General features: G+C 54.8%; 8 protein-coding genes across 8 annotated transcripts; 4 read left to right on the forward strand and 4 right to left on the reverse strand.

The window, feature by feature from the left end:
* Nucleotides 1-202: 202 nt before the first annotated feature.
* MAM_03815 (Acyl-CoA N-acyltransferase) lies at nucleotides 203-850 on the forward strand (the record flags this gene model as incomplete). The annotated part of the gene is made up of 1 exon (XM_040822614.1): nucleotides 203-850. The coding sequence occupies one exon, from the start codon at nucleotides 203-205 to the stop codon at nucleotides 848-850; it is 648 nt and encodes a 215-aa protein (XP_040679120.1).
* A 184-nt stretch (nucleotides 851-1,034) lies between these two features.
* MAM_03816 (uncharacterized protein) lies at nucleotides 1,035-2,624 on the reverse strand (the record flags this gene model as incomplete). The annotated part of the gene is made up of 1 exon (XM_040822615.1): nucleotides 1,035-2,624. One exon carries the CDS (start codon nucleotides 2,622-2,624, stop codon nucleotides 1,035-1,037), a length of 1,590 nt encoding a protein of 529 aa, XP_040679121.1.
* A 1,444-nt stretch (nucleotides 2,625-4,068) lies between these two features.
* MAM_03817 (uncharacterized protein) lies at nucleotides 4,069-4,863 on the reverse strand (the record flags this gene model as incomplete). The annotated part of the gene is made up of 1 exon (XM_040822616.1): nucleotides 4,069-4,863. One exon carries the CDS (start codon nucleotides 4,861-4,863, stop codon nucleotides 4,069-4,071), a length of 795 nt encoding a protein of 264 aa, XP_040679122.1.
* A 1,196-nt stretch (nucleotides 4,864-6,059) lies between these two features.
* On the forward strand, nucleotides 6,060-8,015 carry MAM_03818 (N2,N2-dimethylguanosine tRNA methyltransferase; the record flags this gene model as incomplete). The annotated part of the gene is made up of 1 exon (XM_040822617.1): nucleotides 6,060-8,015. One exon carries the CDS (start codon nucleotides 6,060-6,062, stop codon nucleotides 8,013-8,015), a length of 1,956 nt encoding a protein of 651 aa, XP_040679123.1.
* A 334-nt stretch (nucleotides 8,016-8,349) lies between these two features.
* Nucleotides 8,350-9,789, forward strand: MAM_03819 (Diacylglycerol kinase, catalytic domain protein; the record flags this gene model as incomplete). The annotated part of the gene is made up of 1 exon (XM_040822618.1): nucleotides 8,350-9,789. One exon carries the CDS (start codon nucleotides 8,350-8,352, stop codon nucleotides 9,787-9,789), a length of 1,440 nt encoding a protein of 479 aa, XP_040679124.1.
* A 196-nt stretch (nucleotides 9,790-9,985) lies between these two features.
* Nucleotides 9,986-12,492, reverse strand: MAM_03820 (ABC transporter-like protein; the record flags this gene model as incomplete). The annotated part of the gene is made up of 5 exons (XM_040822619.1): nucleotides 9,986-11,540; nucleotides 11,614-11,806; nucleotides 11,879-12,076; nucleotides 12,161-12,332; nucleotides 12,403-12,492. The coding sequence occupies 5 exons, from the start codon at nucleotides 12,490-12,492 to the stop codon at nucleotides 9,986-9,988; spliced, it is 2,208 nt and encodes a 735-aa protein (XP_040679125.1).
* A 698-nt stretch (nucleotides 12,493-13,190) lies between these two features.
* On the reverse strand, nucleotides 13,191-14,636 carry MAM_03821 (tafazzin; the record flags this gene model as incomplete). The annotated part of the gene is made up of 2 exons (XM_040822620.1): nucleotides 13,191-14,491; nucleotides 14,546-14,636. The coding sequence occupies 2 exons, from the start codon at nucleotides 14,634-14,636 to the stop codon at nucleotides 13,191-13,193; spliced, it is 1,392 nt and encodes a 463-aa protein (XP_040679126.1).
* A 4,378-nt stretch (nucleotides 14,637-19,014) lies between these two features.
* MAM_03822 (uncharacterized protein) lies at nucleotides 19,015-19,233 on the forward strand (the record flags this gene model as incomplete). The annotated part of the gene is made up of 1 exon (XM_040822621.1): nucleotides 19,015-19,233. One exon carries the CDS (start codon nucleotides 19,015-19,017, stop codon nucleotides 19,231-19,233), a length of 219 nt encoding a protein of 72 aa, XP_040679127.1.
* Between the last annotated feature and the right edge of the window lie 257 nt (nucleotides 19,234-19,490).

Genomic DNA, 19,490 nt, shown 5'->3' on the forward strand with positions numbered 1-19,490 from the left:
ACCGTCGAGTCGAGTCCATCCACCGTGTCGCTTACAGCAAGCCGAAGAAATGGGTTTACACATCTCCCCAATACCCAATTCCCCTCCCCCAGTCCTCCTCCCCGGAAAGACGCAAATATCCCGCCCCAGAAGCAGCAGCAGCAGAAAACCGGCTCATCCCATCCTGATTCTTCACACACGGGCCGGGGCGCAGAGACAAAGAATGCAGGCGCACCATCTCTGCACGCGCATCGAGTCGCGCACGCTGCCCCTCGCGCTGCGGACCATTGAGCCGCGAGATGCGCCCCGGCACGCGGCCATCCTGACCGCTGACGCTGGCGCCTCCGACCCTTCGGCAGCCGGCGTGTCGGCCTCGCGGTCCGAGGAGCTCATTGCCGGGCAGCGCGAGTCCGCCGCCGTGCCGACTGTTCTCGGGCCCGACGGCGCCGTGGCCAGCGGCCCGGCGAGGGTGAATATGGTGCTGGTGCTCAAGGCGCCCGAGGGCGAGAAGGTCATTGGGCTGGGTGGGTTCGGCGCAATCGAGGACCGGGAGAGGAACGGGGCCAGAATCCGTGCCGGCGACGCGGGAGTCGTCATTGACGAGGCGTACCGGGGGAACGGGTACGCCGTCGAGGCCATGAAGATGGCCATGGCGTGGGCCTTTACGCCCGTGGCAGACGGCGGTCCGCAGTTGGATATCGTCTCGGTCACCACCACGGCCACCAACAAGCCCATGCTGGCCTTGGCCGAGGACAAGTTGGGATTGAAGGGCAAGGGGGTCCTGAGGCATCATGAGTTTGGCCATGCCGCTGGGGAGATGTACTACGAGCTGACGGCTGAGGACTGGAGCCACATGAACAAGAAGTCGTAATCGGTATATACAGCGGGTGCTTGTGCTCTGGCAATCTCCAGAGGAAATGGAAAAAATGTACAGTGACATCAAGTCTGAGATGAAAACAAAGGGGACAAATCAAAATAAAACTCCCAAGCCGGCTCCTACGTCCAACCCCTCCCTCCCTCTTTTGTCCAGAACGCCAGTGCAGCGAAACAAGTAGCTAATGCTGCCTCTTTTCCCAAATCAAGACAATAATCGAATCGAGTTCCTTCAGTCCATCCGGCTTTCCCCCGTCCTCCTTGGCTGGCTTGCCTCCCCTCTTTATATAAGCTTGCCATATGGTTTCGTCCGACGCCTTTGTCGAATCAAGCAGGCGCCACACATCCCTTCGCCCTGTCCACGTCACTGGCCTCCTCTCGGCCTCATCTTGGTGAGCGGATGTTTGGCTCGAGACGCGAGACCGTTGAGCATCCTTAAACAAGTGTCCCTTTCCTGCAGCATTGCGGGAGTGCCGGTGATGGCTGAGTCCATCGGGGTGGTGGCTTATCGACACGCCGTTGATGATGACCCAGTTGTCGTGGAATAAATATTGGTGCATGAAGCATGCGTCGCCACAAGCATCAGTCACCAGGTGCGCCATGCCCACGTCGAGGCGGTGTCGGTATTCGTAGTCGTTAAGCAAAAGTGGCCGCACGCCAATTCCGTGGCCCTCGAGAGGGGGCTCATAGCTGGCCTCGTTCGGCGCGTGCAATGCAGGAATGACATGCATGTCAATGCTGGTCTGCTTTTCGAGACACTTCTTCAGCTCGGCGTCCCACCTCTGTCCGTGAAATGGCTGCTTGGGGGCCTCGTCAAGTTCCATGCAGGAGAGCTTGGGAATCAAAGACACGGCGTGCTTGGTCAAGAATATGGCGCCTGCACCGTACTTGGTGACAGATCTGCCGTCTTTCTGCCCGTCCGTCTCTTCACCGGGGATGCTGACATAGAGCTGCTTGCTGACGTCGTAGGTTGAAAGGCGTTGATGGAGATGGGAAAGGCTGGGAAAGAAGACGGTGTCTTCTACGACTGCGAACCAATGCTTCTCCTGGCCACTTGCGGCGATGGTGGCACCGTATGACTTCATGACGCGAATCAGTTCATGGTATCTGCGGATTTTGGATGTGGGCTCGGCAGTTGAGGAAGCGTACACGTCAATGCCCGCTTCTTCAAGTGCCTTGTCTATCTCGTTGAGCTGTTCCTCGGTGGCATTGTCAAGCATGAGGACCAGACTGGCGCCGTTGGTGGTTCCGTCGCTCTTGGTCAACCAGCGCTTCCACGCCCGCAGAATCGCCCGGTCCTTCTCGACAATGCGGCTGTACGAGGTGGAAATGCCAAATATGAAAATGGATGCATATGGTCCGTCCTGTCTCTGGTCGGCATGGACAGCAAGCTCCAATCCCTTTGACGCACGCAAATCGGTAGGACTTGGGTTGTCAACGTGGATGACCTTGGGAGCATCCCGGTCCGGTTGGAAGTCTGCGTGTACATCGGTGACTGAACCCGCGGCCAAAGACTGGACACGAGAGGTTTGCACTCTCCAGGCTTGCCATTCCGTCAAGTTGCCGAGTACATAGCGACCAGTGAGCCTCTCGAGGTATTCCTCCTCGGGCAAGGAATCACCCGTCGGATTCGTGTCCTGCACATCAATCGCAAGGGCCAAATATTGTTGGTGAAGTCTGATGGCCCAGCAGAGGAGCCCAACAGTCGCCACGGTTAATAAGGCGTGGCCAAGCCTCACCTGGAGGACCGGCATGCCTTTGGAGAGCAGCATAGTGGTCAATAGCTGACAGTAGTTGAAGCAAAAAGCTGCGCCGGGCTTGCAGAATGAAATGGAGCCGAGGGCGGCAAGAAGACAAAGGGCCTGCTGAGAACCAAATACATGGTTGACTGACAAGAAGAGGTCGCAAACAGCCGCCCATGACGGACAATCGAAAAGGCAGTGCTAGCGCTGCATTCCGGGCCGCCTGGGATTTTTGAATAAAAGTGGCCATCATCTGCGTCGAGAAACTGGCCTGGTCCCAGATGGCGCATGCGCGATTTCCCCAACCATGATTGATTGTCGATCCTAGTTGAAGCGGCAAGTGCCAGGGCCATGGACTCATGGCTCATGGGCCAGGAATCCAGGAACTCCCCGGGGCGGGACGAGACGAACGAACGAACGAACGGGACAACGTCAATTATTCGACATGGATTGATCCCTGCTGGTTCGTGACAAACCCACGAGCCGGGGCTGAAACGCCTGCGAACAAAGGGCAGAGCCAGCCATTGCCGTCGTGTCGCAGAATCCGAACAAACAATCTGTCGCACCAAGAAATGGCGTCACTTAATCTTAATACCCTCTAGCATCTTCCGACAGTATAGATAATAACCCCCACCCAGGGGGTGGACCCCATGCGGCAGACTGCATCCGCGGCCACGTAATATGTATGTGTGAAGTCGGATGAGTAAAACAGTCTGGTGCGATCTAGAGAGTTGGCCGGCCCTTTTGAGCGTCGCCACCACGGATGACCTTCAAGATGCAGAGCCGACAGGGAGAAAACAGCCGAGACGATCGGTCTGTGAAGTGGAATGGGGTGGGAGGTATAGAGGTAGAGCATAATAGCATATCTGTGTATTAGTTACTCTCCGTTAAAAGGAACACTGCGTGCAGACCTATACCTTTTTAAAAAGACTAATAGTCCAGGCTCCGTTGTTGTCTACCATCTGCCTCCTGCTGAATTGGTGTTTTAACGCACCCTGCTGACTAAGTAGCTGGCTAGCTAAAAAGCTGGTAACTAGCAAGCAGCATACGGAGTAGCTTGTTACGTCTTGGAAATGTGCCCCTTGCCTCGTCTTTTGCAACAAGTACTCGGAACCATGCCAAGTTTCAAGAGCAGGTACGGAGTACACAGCAAATTTCTAAATTTCGGGCGCTATGCCGTACCACTCGAGAATACTTGCAATATGTATGATTGTCAATGTATACTGCGGCACTTATGACATAGTAGGCAAGTATGTTAGGCCACGGACTCTTCATCTTGGTTCATCTATGCAATTTATCAGTCTACAGTACACACGTTGTCATACCCTCAGGGATGAGACGACAGGACCCTTGGAAAGATAAGGCAAACTTGCGCCAGTCTCAACGAACGGATGGAAAACATGGTTGGTACGTGCGCTCTTGTCATCCTGAGTGGACATTAGCACGGGAGCCCCGGCGTTTCCATTCGTTGCAGTTAATCCTGGTCCTGGTCCTGGTCCTGTTTCGAGACACCCTTCTTTGCAGTAGTATCCATCTGCCTTGAAAGCATTTGTTTTGAGGCATAATTCGCGGGCATGTTCACTGCAACGGTCGACTTGGCCTCGCGGAACGAGTCGAAAAATCCGCCAAGAATCTGATCGGCGGTCTGATCGGCGGGGGCGACGCCCGAGTTCAATACTTCTTTGATGTCGTCTTCAATCTCTTCAAACTCTGCCATGTCGTTTCGGTATCTGTCTGGAAGACCACTGTTGTGCAGGATGGCAAGAAACCCAGCGACCACGGTGTTGATGGCACCGAGAACTGTTATGAGCGTTCTGCTGTTGGGCGACATGGCGCCCAGAGCCGTCATGGACGCTCCAATTAAAAGCTGAGCGATCATGAGCATCCATCGGACAACACTGGTGAAGTGGAATAGGAAATAAAACCGATATTTGTGCGAAACGACCTCGCGGTACAGTCCCGGAGGCATGCCAAATGAGGGCCATAACCAATGTGAAGGATGGGCCGCCCTATCGCTTTCCTCGCCCTCTAACCCGCCGATGCCATTGGCAATGATTCTCCACTCTGACGAGGAAAGAAAGCGATGATGAACAACGGTTTGATGAGCGTTTGTGTCGTGAGTGGTAACAATGGGGGTTGCCCAGCCGTCTCTGGCTTTGCCCGCAGAAGCATCCTGGTGCCGCCTACCTTGAACCGGGGCTGAAGGGGGAATTGCAGGGAGAACAGGGGTTTCGGCTGATGCAACGCCGTTTTCGCCGTGGCTGGTCATTTTTGCGATTTGAATCGTCCACTGTAAAGGCAATAATCCTAGATGCAGGAACAAAGGGGGCACAAGTATAAAACTCGACGGCCTAATGACACGAAATCGTCTGGAAATCTGGACTTTGCAATTCAGCACAGAAGATGATCATCCAAGAGGGCGCTATACTTGGATCAATTGGTGTAAATCGATTTCACATAGAATCATGAGTCACTAACCTCCACGCCGTATAGAATTAATCGTGTCTGGCGCTACCGTGGGAGTTAAAATGTATTGACTAGAGGATGTTCCAGGTTATCGCATGCCATGCTAAAGTATAGAGCGGTCCGTTAGTGTATACTTTTTGGTGGGCAAATGCATCATGCGGGAGACCTAGTATCGATGGACCAACATTGAACCTAAGGGCCGGTGTAGGTGCCAGTAGGAGGACTTAGAATGTGTCCCCAATTAAAAAAATGACATCCTGATTAGGATGGAAACCTTTTGATGCTGTGGGATATGGAGTACGGAAGAAATGGACGGGTGATTTTGGGGTGCAGACTCTGGCCTCTGACGCTTGACCGTGGGAGGAGTTGGAGGCACATCAGACACACGGAGGGTCGTCTTTCCCCATTAGATGACTTGGTGCCTGCCTGAAAGCCATCCGATGTTTCGCAAATGTGGGAAGGCGCAATGCGGTGAGCGCCACCTGGGAGCAAAAACGGCCCTGGCTCTTGGTGAAAGAACCCTGCTCCATCATTTCCATTGAGCCATATTGAAGATACGAGGACATAGTCCGCCTTATCGTCTGAATACTCAAGGACGTGTTTGAGTCTGACGAAAGCTGGCGGGCGTGTTGAAGTTGGACTTCCGGGGTGCTGCTGGACCGAAGAGCTGCATCGGCGGGGCCTGTAGTTATAACCTGTCGAGAACGTTTCCTCCCACCGCCCAGCTTTTGACACCGGCAGAATTCCAAAAATTTGGTCGCAGCGGCTGAGAATGACTTCGCTTGACAGTCCTGCGGCTCTTGCCAAAACTCGCCACTGATCGCCCAATTCAAACGAGCTGCCTGCATGTGTCGACTTGGTTTTATATTGCGCCACAAAATCCGTCATAAACCAGGACGGCTTGCATCTTGCTACCGCCTAATACCACCTACACGAGCGAGTCGCCCTCCCCAGCTTCCACCTTCGTTTTCCAGGACAGTGTCGTCGACCTCACCAAGGATGATGGACGAAGCGCCTCCAGTGCGGACCATTGAGCGCGATGGTAAGAATTTCGAGCAGATTACTGAGGGAAAGGCTACGATCCTGGTTCCTCACGAAGCAAAAATTGGCAAAGACACCACGGGGGAACAGCAAGTCTTCTACAATCCAATACAGCAGTATAATCGTGACTTGTCTACGTTGGCAGTCAAGGTTTACGGGGAGATGCTGTTGGAGAAGCGAATAGAAGCCTTCCATTCAAAGAGTGCAAAGCAAGGGAAGAAGCGAAAGCGAGACGAGCTAGAACGAGAACGAGACGACGAACAAGCGGCGCTACAAGCCTCCGAGCTGCACCACCAGCCGGGAAAGGAAGAAGCAGAAAATGGTCACATATACAAGCCCTCATTCAAGATTCTCGACGCGTTATCAGCATCTGGCCTAAGAGCTTTGAGATATGCCTTGGAAATCCCCTTTGTTACGTCTGTTACCGCCAATGACCTGTCTGCTTCTGCGGCAGATTCAATAGCAGTGAATGCCGACCACAACGGCGTAGCTGATAGATTGACCGTCACCAATGAAGATGCCCTGGCTCTCATGTACCGATATATTGCGCTAGACTTGTCCAGAAGAGATAAACGCGGCAACCCTAGCAAATCACACAAGTTCGATGTCGTCGACCTCGATCCATATGGAACAGCTGCTCCATTTTTTGACGCCGCTATTCAGTCTGTTCGGGACGATGGTGGCCTGCTCGTCGTTACTTGCACAGATAGTGCTGTCTGGGCCGGCCACAGCTATTGCGAAAAGGCGTTTTCCTTGTATGGCGGTGTCCCCGTCAAAGGCATGCATTCTCATGAGGCAGCCTTGCGCCTTATCCTGAATGCGGTCGCAACTTCCGGAGCGCGATACGGTATCGCAATTGAGCCCATACTGTCTCTATCGATTGACTTTTACACAAAGGTGTTCATCAGGGTCACGAGGTCGCCGTCCGCGGTAAAGTTTTTGGGAGCGAAAACGATGCTGGTGTATAGCTGTGATCAAGGCTGCGGTTCTTGGAAGACGCAGCCAATCCTCAAGAGCCGTCCATTTCCCAATAAAAAGGGAAACGGGTCCTTTTACAAGCACACAATGGCCCAAGGCCCAAGCACTGATCATCTTTGCCAGCATTGCGGTTTCAAAATGCACGTCAGCGGACCCATGTATGGCGGCAGGATTCATAACCAGGACTTCATTCACCGTATGCTGGACGAACTACCCAAGGCATCTCCCGAGGTATATGGAACTCTGTCTCGTCTGGAGGGTATGTTGCGGACTGCATTGGAGGAGTGTATCCCTGGACCTGAGCTGCCCGCGGATGTTGATGCTAAAGATGCGGAAGCTGCGGTCGTTGATCCCACTCCATTCTTCTTTATCCCGGGAAAGGTATCCAGCATTTTATCATGCTCCACTCCGACTGATGATATGTTCCGAGGCGCACTCATGCATCTGGGCTATCAAGTGGGCAGAAGTCATTGCCGTCCAGGCAGCATCAAGACAGACGCGCCATGGTCCACGATCTGGTGGGTTCTGACAGAGTGGATCAGGCAAAAGTCACCGATAAAAGTATCCAAATTTAAGGAGTCTATGGCCGGATGGAAGATTCTCTACGACGCTGGCATCGTCGGGCACGAAGAAGACAAGACGTCGGGGGATGACGCACGGCCAAGCAGCAGCGACACCAAGTCTGGAGGCACCGAACAGCAACAACCGCCAGAGCAGCAACCGCAAGAGCAAAAGGATGAGAAGGTGCTAGAAGGCAAGGAGATGGAAGAAAATAACGTGGAAAAGAAAGAGCTCCCGAGTGAAGAAGAGTTGCGAAAGACGCTCGTATTCGACGACGCTTTGATACAGCTCGGTCGTCAACGGGGTACTCGGTACATGAGGTACCAAGTCAACCCTCACAAGTATTGGGGGCCCATGACAAGAGCCAAGGGCTAAGTCGAGGTGGTCCGATGTTGATGGATAAAAAAAGGAAAAAAAAAAGGGCCAAGCCAAGGTCGAGGGGATCGCCGCCCCACCGGCCACTGGGGCTGTCGAGTCTCGACTCTCGACTGCGGACCAAGGACTCTGGCGTGCTTACCAAGATGTATGATGTGGTGTTTGGGGGAGCAAAATTGCGTCAAAAACTTGGATGCCTATCCTAGTCTTGCACCACTGTTCTCACCATTGAATCCGTCTCACCAAGCAGGATCTCCGTGTGTGCCATCTTTCCCGTCTGTCCACGTGATGACATGTCGGCCATTTTCTCGCCTCCAACTGCAACCCGGCCATGATGCCCGTCCACGCGGAGCATCTGACTGTGCCTGCTAAGCCAGTCCAAGTTCGCAGTCTCCAAGTCACAGATGCAAGTTTCTCATGGACCGACTCCGACAAGGCTGAGGCCAGAGCATCGACTCACCAGGTTCTCTTCACCGCAGACTCGTCCTCCGCCGACGGGGCAAAGTACATCATTTGCATTCTGAGAGAGGACCCTGGGACGCCTCCATCACGCCCTTTCCGCCTCGACCTCCTCCAGACCGACGAGATACCAGCAGAGCTTCGCAATGGCCACGTCATCAGCGGAATGCCGCCTCACCTACAACCCAGGCCCGACAACAAGGTCGACGTCATCGTCTCCACGAAATCCGGCACAGGGCGCGCACAATCGTTCTGGCAGACCGTGCTGCAGCCTCTCCTCCAAATCGCATCCTGCCAAACCCCCCCTGAGCAGTACGGCCTCGTCGTCACGCAAGACGCCCAAAGCGTCCGGCAATACGCCAAAGTCATCGGCGACTCTCCTGTCGCCAGAACCATCATCCTCCTCAGCGGTGACGGAGGCGTCGTCGACCTCCTCAATGGCCACGAGCGCGCCCCCAGTGCACCACTCCCGCTCATCGCGTTGCTGCCCCTAGGCACAGGGAACGCCCTCTTCCACTCCCTGCACAAGCCGTGCTTGAATGACACGAGTACAACTGGGCCGACGCCGCTCGTCCTCGCCCTCCGTACGCTCTTCCTCGGCGTTGCGGCAAACCTGCCCGTGTTCCAAGCAACGTTCACGCCGGGCTCGCAAATCGTCACCTACGCCAGCCCGTCGCCCATCGACAACAGCCAAGCTTCACAGCTCCCGCACAGGCAGCAGGTCTCTTCGCTCTACGGCGCAATCGTAGCGAGCCACGGGTTTCACGCAAGCATCGTCTACGAAAGCGACACGCCGTCGCACCGCGTCCACGGGGCAAAACGGTTCGGCATGGTCGCCCAGGAACTGCTGGGGCTGTCACACGCGTATAAAGCCCGTCTGGACGTACGGCCTCCCGGTCCTGCTTCTTTGGGTGAGCTCGAGAGGGATGCACACGAGACGCATGGCTATATTTTGGTGTCGATGGTGTCAAATTTGGAGCGTAAATTTACCATTTCGCCTGCTTCCAAGCCGCTAGATGGAAAGCTTCATCTGGTGCATTTCGGGGCGGTCAGTGGCCACAGGGCGATGGAGGTGATGATGAAGGCGTACGACGGGGGCAAGCACGTGGGTGTCAAGTGGGATGATGGCGAGAGGGTGCGATACGAAGAGGTTGGCGAGGTGAGGGTTGCGAGTGACGAGGATGATGAGCGGTGGAGGGTGTTTTGCGTTGATGGCACGATTGTGCAGGTCGAGAGGGGTGGAGGGATGAGCGTGACGAGGGCGGACAGAGAATTGTTACAGGTCTTGGTTGACGAGAGGATTCGTCGGCCTTGATGTTCTTTGTGTCGATTATGGATCGTGGCATGAACCACCACAGCGATGCCTCATGGGATTCTCTCGGCTCCTGTTGGTGTGTTTGTGTTTGTTCTTTTTCTTTTACAAAACACCACGGGTAAGCCCGGTAATGGTATATTCGTAGATGCACCTTCATCTACCATGCGGCATCTACAAAGCCTCGCAGCCCAAACTCTCACTGGACAAGCAGTTTATTCACCTTCCTCTCCATTGACTTCTCAAACTCATCCACGCCACCGTCCAGCGCCGTCATGTTTCCCCCCTTCAGCCTGTACATGATCCTCCTCCGCGGCGCGTCGCCGTCGTCGCCGTCGTCGTCACTCTGCTCACTGTCATCGCTGTCCGCACCCAAGTTGCCCTCCACCGCACCCCTCAAGAACCACCTGTCGTGACTGACCAGGACGACTGCGCCGTCCCAACTGTACACTGCGATTCGCAGCGCCGTCGCCGTCTCATAGTCCAGGTGGGTGGTGACTTCGTCGAGAATCAAGCAATGAGGACGTTTCCAGAACAATCGTGCGAGCTCACACCTCACAAGCTGCCCCCCAGAGAGTTTGCACACGGGCGTGTCAGAAGCGATGCGACCGGGGAGGCCGAGCTCGCCCAGCAAGCCGCGGATTTCGCCCTCGCCCATTTGGCCGTCGACTTCGCGGGTGAGAAGTCCCAGGGCGGTCAGGGTACTATCCTCCTTGCCCAGGGCCTTGAGGGCCTCGACAGCGTGCTGCGAGTAATAGCCCAGCCTCAGACGCGGATGGGTGGTGGCGCTGCCCGTCGTAGGGCGCGACTCACCAACGAGCATCCTGATGAGGGTGGTTTTGCCGCTTCCGTTGAGACCGAGGATACCGATGCGGTCGCCCATCCCGACGGTGAGGCTGATGCTGTCGACGACAAGGGGCAGCCGCGGGCCGTAGCGGTACGAGGCGCCGTCGAGGGACACGAGAGAGCCGGGGGACCGCAGGTCCGGCGGCTCTGGCAGGGCCATGACCACGGGGCGTTCGTCGGCGGGAATGTCGATGTCTTCGCGACGAGTGAAGGAGTATCCGACCAGGTCGCGGTTGAGCTTGAAGCGGTGCCCCTTGGCATTGACCTGCATCCCCATACGGTCATCGAGCTTCTTCTGGCGTGACTTTGCCTGGCGGATCTTGTTGCCGTCGTCGTTGGCCTTGCCGGCCTTGATGTTTTGAGCAATCGTCTTCTCCATGTGCGCTCGCCGCTTGGCCTGCGCCGCCTTCATCTTCCGCAGCCACAGCTTACGTTGTGCCTGTGAGGCCTCGTACGTCGGCAAGTCGCCGTGGAAGTAGGTGAGCTTCTTGTCCTTGAGCAGCATCAGATCCGTACACACGGACATGAAGTCGCGGTCGTGTGATACGATGATGACGGTAGGGGGCTGCTCCCCCTCAGCAAGACGCTGCAGGTATCGCTGCAGCCAAACGATGCCCAGCAGGTCTAGAAAGTTGGTCGGCTCGTCGAGAATCAACAAGTCGGCGTCTTGTAGCAGAGCCGCTGCCAGAGCCGCTCGCATGTGCCAGCCCCCAGACATGCTCGAGACGGGCTTGCGCATGCGCTCCTCGGTGAATCCAAGACCGGCCATGACGCTTCTGGCCCTCGTTTCCGTCTGTGCGATGCGTGACGGTTCGAGGTGGATCTGAAGCTCGGCAAGCATGTCGGCGGCTTCCTGCGTTTCTGCCTGCCGCGTTCCGGGTGAGATGTCGTCGCTCGACTGGTTGATCCTGAGAGAGCCAAAAATGTCAGACGGCGTTGTGGCCCCATGCGAGAACATGAAGAATATCACGCAAAACGTACATGGCATCCGATTCGGCAACGACCTTTTCGAAAGCCACCAGGGCTTTCCTGGCCTGCACACCTCGAGCACCACTTCTCAGCCTGGCCTCTTTGTCCATGCGGAAGAGGCGTTTCTGCAAACGGTGATGCTTGAGAGAGCGCAAGGCTCGTACCGGCCCCAGCGGGTCAGAGGCATCAACACCCTCGGAAAGAGCTGAGGACTTAGCGAAGGATCAACTCGAAAAGGGGAGGGGGGGAGTTCAAGTGTTCTGCTGGGACGGCCAACCTTTAATTTCCTGTTCGATGGTATCCTGCGCCGTGGCCCGGTCAATGACCTCCTGAAGCACGCTGGCTTGCGGCTTATGCCCCTCGCCTGGCTTTTCATCTCCGTCATCTTCCATCAGCTTCGTCTGCTGCAGGATGGCAATTCTGGTGCCTTCGGGGATTCCAGGAATGAGCTTGTCCGCAATGGCCCGGAGCAGCGCTACGCAGGATAGCCGAGTAGTCAGTGGTGCCGTGCCGTGGCCATGCGACTAAGGAATACATAGAAATAGGGAGGAAAGCGTACTGGACTTTCCAGTCCCGTTACGGCCGACGAGTGCATATCTCCGTCCTTCTTTCAGGAGAAGTTTGGCATTGGACAGAATCTCGAGGCCGTCGGGGCGCTTGGACCTGGTCTTTGGCGTGGACGAATCCTTGCCGCCGGACGTCACGAGAATGTGCAGACCCTGAACATGGAGCTGTGGATGAGGGTCAGTACGACACGATAAATGGCTTGTTCTGCCAATTTCGAGGGCTATCGCCAAGTACCTCTCGGTAGTTTGGGGAGTCGATGTGAAATCGCGTCTGCTGGGCTGTGCAGAGGATGGTCGTGGCAGATTCCGCTGCCATGGAAGTCATTTCTGCGAAGGAAGTATGAAGCCAAACGCGAGAAGCGGCTGTGACCGTGGAAGTCAGTTTGTGAGCGTTGAGAGCAAGAACGATGCCTCAGTAGAGGAGGTCGATAATTACGCGTTATTGCGCATCGTCAGCTTATGACTGGCAACCGACTCCTCCAGCGTTTTAGCTGAGCCATGCCAGGCACCCTGACTTCAAAGCTCAGGTGGCGTTGCCCGCGTTGTTCATCTCATGGCATGATGAGTCTGCCGGGGATCCGTGACTCACGCCGAAGCCAAATGGGGAAACTGGGGACTCCACAATTTCGCAAAGTATAACGTTAATTTGGAGAGAGGTTGAGCCGAGTTGCAGGCAGCAGCACAAATCGTTCCCTCCACATTTCCCATCTGCAACGTCTCGATATCTATTGTAGCCGCTGCATGTGTGTCCTGCGTGCCAAGTCTCATGTCGAGTGCCGAACACGGACGACTCTCTCCACCCTCCGTGATTCGTCGCGGCCGCCTGTCATTGACCATAAAAGCCAGTCTCTGCTTCGACGTCGGCAGAGACAAAAGTGTTGGGGATTGGAGATTTGTAGGGGCTACTTCGACACGTGAAGAGCAGTTTCAAACCCCGATAGTGTTGGGGTACATCAAGTCGTGGGCGCCCGATAATCTCAGCGCTTGGCTGTAATCTTTGTAGATTATCCAACCATGTGGTTTCTAGCCATCTATGCTATCTCTCTCGACAGTGATGAAACGCCCCTTGCCGGCCCTCATTGCTACAATATGTTTCTCAACGCGCTTTGCAGTGTCAATGGCTGACTTGTATGCTGCTTTATCTGATGCCATGGCATCCATACCAAGCTCCCACCCTGTGTAAAGTCGCAGAACCGTTAGTCTGCCCCAGGAGCCAGACCAATCGACATAATCATGGCCGTCTTTCAACCGAAGCGCCTTGAACCACGTTGCACATCCAGTGAGATCTAGAAACTCCAACCTGTAGAAATTGTTGCTAAGCATTCTCAGCACAAGAAGGGCCTCGGTCCAATCATGGTCCAGCGAATGAGAATAATAATTTGTGCCGCCATACGATATATTACGCCCTTGAGGCGAAGAAATGGTGGAAAACTTTGCCCGTGGAGCCAAGCAAGGCTCTGGCCAGTACGCAAGACTCAGGTGTGTGACTGCGGGCAACCTTGATGATAATGACAGAAGTTCCTTCCACGGGGCGTCTCTTGTGCCCCTGGGATCCAGTGCCAGCGACAGATGCGTCAAGTTGGGCAGCAAGAGGCGCGGCGGGCTCGGGTTGGTGTCGACAGTTTCCCAAGACTCTTGAGGTTCGTCAGTAGTTTGGGATCCGACCGCATTGAAGAGGATGCTGGTCACGTCTTTCAGTTTCAAAGACCTGCCGACAGAGGCGGAGAGGTCAAGGCAGGTAATTTCCGTGTTTGCCCTGGATACGTGGTCAAACTTTTCATCGGAGTAGACCTCCTCGGGAGGTAGTAGAATGGTCTTCAGGTCAGATATCGATACACCGGTATTTGAAGCGACGCCTATATACCGAATCAGAGCCGGCTTGAGATGACTAGGCACAAAATACAGGTGATACTGGTTAAAAACGCGATGAAAGTCCCAGTCTACAGCCAGACGCCTGAGAACAAGGTCAATCAGACTCCCGGGCTGTGGCAGCGGCGCCCCTGGCAACGTGCATCTATCGAAGCCAGAATAGCTCACGCGCAGAGAACGGGCGAGCGAGTTTGAGAAGTCACCGTCATCACGCCCTCCTGATAACCAGCTGCGGGGCGGCGCTGGACCAGCGGGCAGTCTGCGGCCTTGGCTGTCATATCTTTGACGACAAGGTCGCCGTGGAGCGGGTGATGGCGTCTCAGGGATCTGGAGAATCTCTCTGATGGAAGGTGGAATGCTAGGCAAGGTCTCCGACAGAGATGGCGAGGAGGATGGTCCTGCACCAGCGTCTCGCAGGGTTGCAAGGAGTTGGTTCACATCTCTGGGGGCTTTATCTAACGGAGAATGAGTAACAGCATATCTATGGAGACTGGGGTGAGGAGACTTACCGCCACCGAAACCAGAAGGAGACGATGAACTGCTCGTCGATGCCGCAGGATATGGCTTGAAAGACTTTATGCTGTTTCGTTTCTTAGGCATTCCAGAGCGAGAGGTTGCTGTCGTGCAAGCGTACCAAGATCAGAAACTCAGTTGGTAAACGGTCAACGCTGAACGATTGACGACGGCATTTGAGTCATGCATGTCGTTGCCTCGAGGCCCTCGACCTCGAATGCTTGGCTTGTCGCCTCAACCTCCAGGCTACAATGGAAGCCCCGCCGGCTGCAAAGAATCGATGTGATTTGTCACGATACGGACAACGAGATCCACTTATTTCCCTTTCCAATCTTGGTCGCCCTGTTCCTTCCATCTTCGTCCGTCCTTCGCTTGCCAACACCAAGCAAGGCCGCCTTGACGTCGATTCACTTCTCATCTCTTCTTCTCATATCCGGACCGAATATCCTAAAAACAGTCTCCAAAAAGGACAAAAAAATTGGCGGCATGGAGTCGTCCAGACCGTCTCCACTATGCGGGACAATACGTGGATGCGAATCCTGCAGCATTCATCCAACAAGTTGAAACCGGATTCGACATCCGACTAAACCTCGACAGGGCGAAAATAATGGTTACCGTCATGCCGTACTATCACCCCTTGCCCAAAAGCCAAGATGCTTGACGATGCGGCCAACAAAGGCAGCCGGGAAGAGCATCGGCCCTTTATCAAAGTCAGGCCATTCGTCGTTTTCTTGGAATCAATTGAGAAAGCAGCGTCTTCTGTCGTGGCTGAGTTTCGTCTTTTGTGCTACCATCAGGCAAGGAGGCGGCGGCATCCCAAACTGTTGAAACTCAGATTGACTCTCCGTACCTACGGAGAACGTGTGAGTACGTTGGGCCGAGTGTGCTCCCGGAGAATGCTCCCAAACTCGACTGCCTGGAACTGTCTACAGGAGCCAACCTAGGTAATTCATGCAGGCCCAACTGCCTAGATATGAACTATCTCAATGGCACTGCGGAGCATATACTGGTTTCGGCCCTCTTACCAAGTTTTTACTAAGGCGGCATTGCCGGATTTCCGCACCGTCAAGCTCCGGCCGTGGGGCAATAATCCGCCTCCGGGATGAAGTGTCGCGTACGGACTAGGAGATACAGCAGATCCCATCGAGAGTGCCATGCATCTCCCTACTCTAGCTTCCCCCCCTACCGTCCTTGGTCACCCTTATTAGTCCGTTCCAGTGTCCATTTTCAGAAAGGCGAAGCGAACGGATAGGGAAGCCCGTGAATCCCAAAGCAGCAATCGGAGTAACATTGGCATTGACCAACAGGGTGTCCATTTATGAAACCCCGACGAAAATGAAGCTTGTCGATTGGGGAATAATGCAGCGTTGGTGCGTGCGCACTTTCTGAAACTGGGTGTTGCACAAATCAGAGTTGGGCCGTCACGGCTATGCCTGCTGATGCTCATGCATGGCGATGGGGTCGCGATATTTCCAGGCTCGCGGCCGAGTTTTCTGATCTGAACGGATCGCGTCTTCCTTCCCAACGAGCTTATATGGGCCAACCTTGGGCAGTCTCCCAACAGCACCAACAGCATAGACGCAATCGTGTTTCCTGGAGTTGGACCCCTGGTTTCTGAGGGGCCCCGTGGGGGGTGAACAGGACAGGAGGACGTGACCCAACGGAAGATAACTGACACTTTGTCTTGGAAAATGTCACGAACCATTGCCCTGCCGTGATTGTTATCCAGCTGTTGCTACATGTCTTGAAGCCTTTTGTTTCGAACCTTGGGCCAGGCAAGAGACATGGAGAGCAATGTTTGCTTTTCCTCAGGACCAACCAATCCGGGACAGGCAGTCTAGGTCTGATGATCAGATGGTTTCGTTTAATCCGTTCCAGACGCATAGTATGCCTTGGCCGTAGGCATATATCCCTGTTTCCCTCGTGTTACCCCTGTACTGTTCATCCGGCCGAACAGCGCGGACCGGAAGACAAGTAGGGGGATCAGTCAGGCCACGGTGGCTCCAAGTTATCGAAACTCGGGTCTCGTTCGCGCAGGCCGGCCCTCGAGGCGTCTCTGGGAAATGGCCTTCTTCACACATGTTTGTGTCGGTAGCCAAGCCTCCCTTTGAATCCGCTGCTGGTGTCTTCTCCGACAGACAAGGACAAATTACCTGACAACCATGGCTAGTTGGAAGTCCCCAAACGGATCACCAGGCTGACAACGAAGCCAGATCCCGATGACGCCGCACGCCAGGTCAGTACGGAAGCATTGATCAGTCCGCCAGCGCCACTGGGACTAAAGGCTTGGTCTTTCATGTTGATGCTGACAATGACTGACAGCGAAGCGGTTTCCCGTTGCTCCACAAACATGTATCTAACCGTCAGGAGACGACTCCCGATGACGCGGTTGGCAAAGTCAAGGCATCAAATGCCTTGGCACAGTTCTGCGTCTCTACATGCCTGCAGGCCGAGATCAGTTGCTGTCAGTTCTTGGAGGAGGAGGGGGAGCTCTGAAAGTCTTCTCTGACTCTATTACCACACCCTCGAGTGCCACCTGGCATTAGTGAGTGTGACCTTACCTTGGGTGCGGAACCATCTTCAGGTGCCCGGGCAATGTACTGGGATGTAGAATAACAATAGTGAATGGCTAGCGTGCCTCTTTCCTTAGCCCGGAACCTGAACCGGAACAGTTGATGAGCAGAATTTGATCGACTGAGCGGTGGTTTTGACATGGAGTCAACATTTCGGTACATGGGCTTCTAAAAGCCGACGCAGCAGTATTAACGTTCTCTTTTTCCTCTCTTCTTCTTCTTCTTCTTCTTCTTCTTCTTCTTCTTCGTCTTACACCGTGTCTTTTTCCGCAGCCTACTCAATACCTTTTGTGTCATGTCCCATCTCATGTACAGATTGTGCGGGGACCATCAGTCAAAGACACAAGGCAACCGTCATTACTCGTCTCAGATTTCGCCCATGTGGATGGCGCATAAATGCCCAGCATTCCGGGATACCAGACCAACGCTAGTCACGATTGAAGGGCAACAGTTACACTGGCAGGCATTGGAAGCGTACCGGGCTGCCCGGATCTGTTGCCTTGAGCCGATACGAGGGGGGTGCAGCTGAAGTATGGCACGCCATTCGAGGCGGTTGTTTCCATGGCCGGCGCAGCTTTATGACCTAACTGGCGGCGAGGACGGCCGAAGTAGTCGGCTATCTGTGCAGGCGATTGGTTTAGGCTAGGTGAAAAGCAGGGTCGAAGTCGAAAAATGCAGACCATTGACGCCTTGACTGCTTCATCAGTCGATCTCAGGAGGCGCTCTGGGCCATTCATCCAGGTAGGGCCCTTTGTCAAAGAGAAGCACAACGGACTGGAAACCTCGCGGACAAAGACTCTTGCACGGCCATGCCTATAAGCAATGTTAGTCCGGGAGGGTGGGGGAAGAGGATCAAGCTGACTAGAGTCCAATCGACTAACATAACATGTTGGGACAGAACGCCGCCATCTTCAAGCGCACATGTCGTGAGACTCTCCTTCATCGTATCACCGGAGCCCCAAGTTGATGGCAATTCCAACACTCCCCCTTGGATACTTGTCGCGTGGCCGTGCCAAGGCCCGAAACCCCGGAGTTGGGACGAAAGCTCGAGGTCGAGCTGTCCAAGGCTATGGTGAGCCTGTCTTTTGCCGTCGCCATTCGTATTTGTCCTCGTTGTTCAAGGTTTTCGCCGGCCACAGGAGCAGTGTTTGACGTTTTCGTCCCCTTGTAGCTGTGTATCGAATCGACTAGGTGAGGAATTGCGCCTTCCGGCGGGAGGAGCTGGGCAATGCGAAGCGGCTTTTTGTTGCTGCGGCGGGTGAGTTGAAGCCAGGTCCTGCGAGGCAGAAAAAGGGTCAACGTTTCTGTTTTCCATTTAAAACTGGCATGAGATTGTGAGACCTACATGGCACGTTTCAAAGCCAGGGACGAGGCAGGATCGATGACAGGCCGGCAAGCATGCGAGTTTCTCACAAGGCCATGAGGCCGTGAGGCCGTGAGGCCGTGAGTCTGCGAGTCCGTGACAGAAGCGGTGACATGTCCATCTCTCAGACATGCAACTACCCGTGTCGCCGCCACCTCTTGGTCAAAGCCTAACTTCTGGCCTATCAAGACAACGGGCCGTAGAGTGAATCCTGCTTTTGGCCGCCGGGTGGCAGCATCGCCATGCCATTGGATGCTGCCCGGGCAAACAGGCGGACGGACCGAGCAGTCGGTAGGCATCAATCAATAATCAAGATGGCTTTCTGTATGGAGTAGCTCGCTCGGCCGAGACGTCTTGCACCCGTGCCGTGGCCAGGCAGTTACTATGGATGCATCGCTGGAGCTGATGATGAGAGGCACCAGTTGCTGTGACATGGGCCATGGGCCGTGGGAATGCGAGTGGGAGTGCGAGTGGGAAGGGAGCCTGATGCAAGACGAGTGTCCGTCCTGACCTCCTGGGCCTTGTCCCGATGATGTTTTTGGAGAGGGGCGTCTTCGGCCTTTCTGAGGCTGGGGAGCATCCCGGCTGGGGAGAGAACAAGCAGCACGAGAAGGACGAGGAGGACGAGGACGAGAACGAGGACGAGAAGAGGAAGAGGAAGAGGAAGAGCAAGAAGAAGAAGAAGAAGCACAGCAAGAAGCACAGCAAGGACAAAAACTTAGGCCAGCTTCAAACCATCTCACTTTGACCTGGCCGACACGTCCATGCCACGTCAAGATCAGTCATGCCCCTGCATCCTTTCCTGGCTTTCCATCCGCTTCGCTTGAATACATGAATCTATGTGGCAGGCGAGAGGCCAATCCCCCGACTACCTGGGCATTGCTTAGCTCCGCAGGTTTCCTGCTCAGCTTGGGAAACGGGAAAAAAAAAAAAAAAAAAACAGGTGTGTTGGATTCTTGTCAACAAGGGTTATTATTTGGCCATGTCCATGTCCCGTATCCTCTT

Source organism: Metarhizium album (assembly GCF_000804445.1).
Source record: "Metarhizium album ARSEF 1941 chromosome Unknown scaffold_8, whole genome shotgun sequence".
NCBI classification, from domain to species: Eukaryota; Fungi; Ascomycota; class Sordariomycetes; order Hypocreales; family Clavicipitaceae; genus Metarhizium; species Metarhizium album.